Below are 7,500 nucleotides of genomic sequence, written 5' to 3' on the forward strand. Positions count from 1 at the left end.
CGCCGTGGGAGAACAAGAGTTTGATATGGAGATTCTTCGTCTACTCCGTCAATGCTGAGTTTCTTTAGAAGCTACGTCGCGCGGGCTTGCATGTTTTACTCTTTTTTCCTTGCATTGTTTAGTCCGGTCTGCGGACGGGATTGCCGAGCAGGGACTATCGGATATGGTGCCCGAACGGGATGGAGCGCCGGCTCTGTAGGCGTCCAGGACGTTTACAGTCAACGGAAACAACACTGTCTGTCATTTGCATTCCGTCTTGTATTGGTCTGATCAGGGCCGAAAGAGTTTCCCCGATTTCGTTGGAATTTTGAAAAGAGCCTGAATTCCGTGTTTCCCCCGGTGTTCGATGCAAAGAGCTTCCCAGAGAAGAGAACTACGTCAGCTTATTTCTGGTTTCCTGACTGGTAGGTAGCATGTTCGCTCGACCAATGTATCCCGCGCTGTTCTTTAATAAAAACACATCGAAGTTGTTAGCTTGACGTCGCTGGTGTTTGCGAATGTGAATGTTTTCTTTGCGCTACCCGTTGATAGGATGCTAATAGTAATTAGGTGGTCTTTAGCCGTAGTTTAAACAGTGTAATGTAATGGACCACACACTGTCCTCCACTTATTCTGAAATTATACAGTGACCTGAGGCCATAGCCCGGAGCCCTGCACGCACACTTACAAACGTGCACGCGACCGGTTTTACGCGTAAGCACTCACACGCGCTGCGCCTTGGGTTCTGTGTTTTTTTTTTTTTTTTTTGCAAGCCTATATATCGGTTTGTTGATTTTGGTCTTCAAAGCCGTTTCTGACATCGGAATACTGGAAATATACCTTCTTTGTCTCCGATATATTAATAATAACAGGAAGGTGTTATATAACGCTAGATCGCGCCTACACTGAAGAAGAAAATAGAATGGAGAAAATGTACCGCGTTATTCAAAAACCTTCACACCTTGGACAAACACAGGTACACGAGTGACAATTAATGTTCGGCTAACAAGCAACATCTAAATGGTGCGTGAAGGCTTCTCTCTGTTCCGTCCTATTTAATCTGACAATGAAAGCCCTGGACACATTGCACAGGGTGCTCAAGATCACACCACACGGAGTTACAGTCTCCTCTCCTATCACATCAGTGTGTGCGTGTGTGTGTGAGCGGGGGTGTGCATGAGTGCATGCATGTGTGTCCGTGCGTGGTTGCATGTGTGTGTGTGTGTGTGTGTGTGTGTGCGGCATCCTCGACAATCTGGTGCAGCATTTTGTGATTAATGTTATTTTTATGTCAATGTGGTGAAAGTGTTGACGGGACAGAGCAGCAGTACTTTACAGTTACGTTACTTACAGCCCATAATTGACCAATCAAGCAGCTCTTTACACAGTTAAGTCATCTCACCTTGCTCCCTGGGTCTGAGCAGGTTGTGGAATTTAAGGTAAAAACTTGGATCAGCAGACCCTGCGGCTCACTGGAACTTAGGTTGAGGACATGTAGCATGGAGCATAAATTAAACCGAACTAAATCCTCAGATAGGGCCGTCACGTGATGTTATGCTGTCATGTGACCCGTAGCTTCCAATTTCACACGGGTTCGTGTCTGTTAGCTATGATTGTGTCATTTAGTCCAGCTGTGTAGCCCGTGCAAGGTGAAACACCGTGACATCCTTTTTATTTTGTCTCCGTGTCAAAGGGATTGTGATTGACGGCTCGATCTTAACCCTTCGCAGGCCAGCAGTGAAACATTAATTGCTTTGCAGCTGAGAGTTTCACTTCCGTAGAACATTTCCAGGCATTTCAGGTTCACATGTGTGATGTCATAGTGATCAGCATCTGTGACTGTTATACTCTGACTGCTTTCACATGTGTAGTGACGTAATTAGTGTGATGTTGTAGAGTGCACTTGCTGTAGTGTGACATCACAGTAGTTCTGCAATGCTACACGTGCTTACATGATTGATCAAAGTAAATCATGATAATCTAAACGTATTTTCCGTATAGAATAAAAATGTCCAATAAGAACTTCATAAAATATATAGGGCATTATTGTTTAAGAAGAATCCCTTTCTTTGCTTGTAAAGAGACAGCTGTAAAAAAAAGGAGAACCAGTCCACGGGTAACAGTAGTTCAGACTTTACTGCACTAGTGTCCCTGCTGTGTCATTTTTTTGTCTGCTTTATTTATCGCTCTATTGTTGCCATGGTACTATGGCTGTTCACCTTTCCTCCATTTTTGAACCGCACGATTTGCCGATCTGTCCGCTGCACTGTCACGTTTGGCTCCAGTCTCTGTATTTTATGATTGGCTCATCGTTTCTCTCCCCCTGCAGTGCAATCAGGGGAGTGTTCTGCAGCAGGACACCGGAGAGGGACCTCTGAGCCTAATGAAATGGCCCTGATTGCGCAGAGGCGGCAGTGCAGAGTTTGCGCGTGTGATCACGCCTGGGGTTCGTCTGCTGATGAACGCTATCGGCCCGTCGTTCACAGGGCTGATTCTGGAGTGGAACATGAGAGACAGAGACAGAGAGAGAGAGAGAGAGAGAGGGCACGGGTGGGGGTGAGAGATGAAAAAGGAAGGGAGAGGGAGAGAGAGAGAGAGGAGATGAGATGAGATGAGATGGGAAGGAGAGAAAGAATAGGGGGAGAGGGACGGAGAAGTAAGGGAAGTACCCTGGTCGATACGAGGAGCAGGAGAGAGGAGCGTGTCCCTTTTAGAGCAGTACTGTCAGAGACGGGCCCTGATAAATCAGAGTTAATGGTTTGGATCTCAGGGAAATGGGAACAGCCTGGCCTCACCCTTTTACAACACCGAGAGGCCTCACTATTAATGCCCTGGGGAAAAAGACTAACAGGGCTTTTCAACAGAATAAAGACTAAAATATCTGCAGACATCTGCTTAAAAGGTAAAACTCAAATATAACGCCTGTCTCTCTGGGAAGAGATGTAGTTTGGGCCTCCGTTTCCAGCCCTGATCTCAGAAAGTGGGACGAGAACGAAAGAAAATGATTGAAATCTTCTTACTTCTTACACGTTCACAGAAATAGTACAGAAAGACCTGGATTTACTCCTCCATATGTGCACATTCAAATTCAAAACACGGGAGCAGTTTTGGTGCCATTTTAACCAGGCAGACCAGTGTTTAAGAATTAAGAAACAGAGCCCAGCTAAAGCAAGCACTTCTCCCAAAAGCATGATCCCCTTGGGCAGATATTGAACCAGGGTTTGCAGTTTGACAAGAGAACAAAGACTGTGCAGTCGCTTTGATGTTCTGGAAACCGAAACAGACACGTACCTCCTGTTAATCCTTCTAAAATTATAAAGCAATTCCGTAATTTGCCGGAAGATTTGTCTTAAAATTCAGCCTCCATTTTATCGCGCAGAAATCCCACCCTCTTGGGAGAGGATAAAAAATGAATGACTCTGGCAGTTAAATATGTTATCATCCTGCCATACCCTGAGGGATTGTGGGTAAACTAATGAAAAATTGATAAATGGTGTGTGCACGGTTATGTAGGGCATGCATGCGTGTTTATATAGGTTATGTTAATCAGCAATGCACTTGGGGTCAATTACATCTTGATCTAGTTGACTCAGGAAATGAACTGGAATTCAGTTGATAATATGTATTTGATTTAATGGTCAGGTCAGCCTAGTCATTGGCCATATTCGGACTTAGACTGAAGACCAGTGTTGAAATTACAGGGGAACAAATTATACCCCCACCCCAAAAGAGACCTGAGTCTGTAATTGTTATCTTTCTGCCCCCCACCCCCACTTTGTGATCTCACAGAACCCCCCCCCCCCCCCACTCCAAAACACTCATACCTTTTGTACAAATTCAGGTCAATTTTATGTATTTCATGTTTCTCTTCTTTTGGGCTTGTTATGGCTGAAATCTACTTGTATTTTGAATGCTTACTTTGATTCTTGGTTACTAAAAAAGATAAAAAGCTATGAGAAAATACTTAGGATGCTTAATCTCTCCACGCTTGGTAAAATGAGACTTAGGAGTGATTTGATTAAGGTTTTTAAATTCATAAAGGGGATCAAAAAAGTGAACTACAAGAGATTCTTCAGGTTGAGTCCTGCTAGTAGAATGAGGGCACATAAATGAAAATTAGCAAGGGGTAAATTTCGTACAGACATCAGGAAGATTTTTTCACGCAGAGAGTAGTCAATGTGTGGAATAAGTCTGCCAGGTCACGTAGTAGAGGCAAAAACTCTAGGCTACGCTTGGTACAATGTTAGACATTATCTAGTCTGTAGGTAATCAGAGTACCAGGTACAATTTAGTCAAGAAAATGGTGAGCATTGTTGGGCTAAATGGCCTGTTTTCATCATTATGTTATGTTATAATGTTATGTTACCATGGTTAACTTGCACTAGTGCTGTACTGACGTGGCAGCTTAACTCGCTGGTCTGGGGATGCTGCAGGCCAGATCTGGCTCTATTGTTTTATATTAATCGGGCAAATGCACTAGTTTCTCCTGTGTTGTGCAATCCAATCCAATCCAATCCAATCCAATCCAATGAGAGCAGCTGCCAAACGCATGCAGTATAAGATAATGTAAATCTGTCCGAGTACAGTCACTGCCACTGTGCATACTAAAACGCTGAATTTAAAATGCACTCAAATCTGAAAAGTCTTTCATCGTAGGAAAATCACCCACGGCGATGAATCCAGGAACATCTGGCATGTCAGCTTACAGATAATAATAATAATAATAATAATAATAATCATCATCATCATCATCATCATCATAATCATAATCATAATGATGATAATAATTGTAATAATAATAATGAGAGCTGTTGCAGTGCGGAACATAGGGTGGAAAAAACAGAACAGACAATGTGGGTGTACTGAGTGACATAGCCAATCGTGGCCCCCTCAGCGCCCCCCCCCCCTTGTGTCCTTGGGTCCCAGAGCGATAAAAAACAGGCACGCACACGCATGGGCACGTGTCCCAGCTGTATCGCCGCGGAAACGCAGAGGCCACGGCAACACCAGCCGCCATACCTAGCGACCGTCCCCGTGTGTCTGTGGAGATCGCTCCCTACAGAGAGGCAGGGGGCGCGGCAGGGGTGGGGAGGGGGCAGGGGTAACAGACAGAGAGGCAGGGAGCAGGGCAGGGGTGGGGAGGGGGCAGGGGTAACAGACAGAGAGGCAGGGGGCGGGGCAGGGGTGGGGGGGGGCAGGGGTAACAGACAGAGAGGCAGGGGCGGGCAGGGGTGGGGAGGGGGCAGAGGTAACAGACAGAGAGGCAGGGGCGGGCAGGGGTGGGGAGGGGGCAGGGTAACAGACAGAGAGGCAGGGGGCGGCAGGGTGGGGGGGGGCAGGGGTAACAGACAGAGAGGCAGGGAGCAGGGCAGGGGTGGGGGGGGCAGGGTAAGACAAGAGGCAGGGGGGGCAGGGGGGGGGGAGGGTAACAGACAGAGAGGCAGGGGGAGGTGAGGGGCAGGGGTAAACAGAGAGGCAGGGGGGCAGGGGTGGGGGGTGGGGAGGGGAGGGGGGGTACAGAGAAGAGAAAGAGAAAAGAAATGAGACAGAAGAGAGAGATCATATGGCTGTTCCCTTGGGGATGCTGCCACAGATGGTTTTCGCCACATTAGCATCTTGTTGTCTGAAAACAAATCAGATGAGGGTCATGGGTCTGCTGGCCTCGTTCTCTCTATCTCTCACTCTTTACATCTCTCTTTCTCTTTCTCTTTCTCTTCTTTCTCTCTTTCACTTTCTCTACATTTCTGTCTTTCTCTTCTCATTCTCTCTCTCTCTCTCTCTCTGTCTCTCTCCCTCTCTTCCTCTCTCTCTCTCTCACTCTTTACATCTCTTTCTCTTCTCTCGTTCTCTCTTTCACTTTCTCTACATTTCTGTCTTTCTCTTCTCGTTCTCTCTCTCTCTTCCTCTCTCTCTCTCTCTCTCTCTTTCTCTGTCTCTCTCTGTCTCTCTCTCTCTCTCTTGTTTGTTGTTGAAAGTCTGGAAGCTAATGATGACCACAGGCCACACCCCTCCAAGACTGGGCCTTGCTTTATTCCCATAGAAGTTTCCATGGCAACAGGAGGTCTGCAAAAAACCTGGACCAAATACACACACACACACACCCAGTCACATACACACACACACACACACACACACACTCACATACACATGCACACACACACACACTCATTCATATGCACACATACACACACGCACTCACATACACACACGCACTCACATACACACACACACACACACTCACTCACATGCACACACTCACACACAGCTGTCTTTTTCTCTAGGCCACGCCTCCTCGGTCTGATGGCCCTCCCCCAGCTGTCCTGGATCCTCCTCCTTCTACTGGCTGGCCACACCCCCAGGACTTTGAGTTGTCCCATTGGCTGTAGGTGCTACAGCCTGACGGTGGAGTGCGGCTCTATTGGACTCCGGGAGATTCCTCCCGGTGTCCCGCCCCTCATACAGGTACAGCGCCCTGCCAGCCAATCAGCTCACAGGACAGGGCTTCATCAGCCAATCAGCTCACAGCACAGGGCTCCATCCCCCAACCACCTCATAGTACATGTTTCCATCAGCAAATCATCATACAGGGTAGGGCCTGATCAGCCAATGAACTCACCGGGCAGGGTTTCATCTTAAAGGGCAAGGCCTCATGAGCCAATCAGCTAACAGCACAAGACCCCATCAGCACCTCGCAGTCTAGCACCTCGGTCTGATTCTGAGAGGTCTCTCTGACTGTGATGGGGTTTCTCTGGCTGTGAGGTGGTCTCTCTGACTGTGAGGAGGTTCTCTGGCTGTGAGGAGGTCTCTCTGACTGTGAGGAGGTTCTCTGGCTGTGAGGTGGTCTCTCTGACTGTGAGCGTGTTTCTCTGGCTGTGAGGTGGTCTCTCTGACTATGAGAAGGTCTCTCTGACTGTGAGAAGGTCTCTGGCTGTATGGAGGTCTCTCTGGCTGTGAGGAGGTTCTCTGGCTGTGAGGTGGTCTCTCTGACTGTGAGGGTGTTTCTCTGGCTGTGAGGTGGTCTCTGACTGTGAGGTGGTCTCTCTGACTGTGAGCGTGTTTCTCTGGCTGTGAGGTGGTCTCTGACTGTGAGGTGGTCTCTCTGACTATGAGAAGGTCTCTCTGACTGTGAGAAGGTCTCTGGCTGTATGGAGGTCTCTCTGGCTGTGAGGAGGTTCTCTGGCTGTGAGGTGGTCTCTCTGACTGTGAGGGTGTTTCCCTGGCTATGAGGTAGTCTCTCTGGCTGTGAGGAGGTTCTCTGGCTGTGAGGTGGTCTCTCTGGCTGTGAGGGGGTTTCTCTAAATTAGTTTGGTCTCTCTAACCATGGAGGGGTGCGGGGGGTGGTGGCTCTGTCTCCCCCACAGACCTTCTTCCTCCAGGATAACTCCATCGGTCAGATCCGGCTGCAGGACCTGTCCCGCCTGGGCCAGCTGCACTACCTGTACCTGCAGAACAACAGCATCTCGGCCCTGGAACCCGGAGCCTTCCGCAGCCAGGCCCAGCTGCTGGAGCTGGCGCTCAACG

The 7,500-nt window shown here is 48.2% G+C and overlaps 1 protein-coding gene across 1 annotated transcript in view; it reads left to right on the forward strand.

Moving 5' to 3' along the window:
• Positions 1–7,500, forward strand: part of LOC135260542 (leucine-rich repeat-containing protein 24-like) — a 16,433-nt gene that overhangs the window by 1,830 nt on the left and 7,103 nt on the right. The window contains 3 exon segments of the mRNA XM_064345837.1: positions 1–404; positions 6,261–6,441; positions 7,341–7,500. The exon segment at positions 1–404 is cut by the window's left edge and continues 1,389 nt beyond it; the exon segment at positions 7,341–7,500 is cut by the window's right edge and continues 119 nt beyond it. Coding sequence (XP_064201907.1) covers positions 6,280–6,441; positions 7,341–7,500 — 322 coding nt within the window. The 5' untranslated portion in view covers positions 1–404; positions 6,261–6,279.

This window comes from Anguilla rostrata, chromosome 8 (assembly GCF_018555375.3).
Source record: "Anguilla rostrata isolate EN2019 chromosome 8, ASM1855537v3, whole genome shotgun sequence".
In the NCBI taxonomy this organism is placed as follows: Eukaryota; Metazoa; Chordata; class Actinopteri; order Anguilliformes; family Anguillidae; genus Anguilla; species Anguilla rostrata.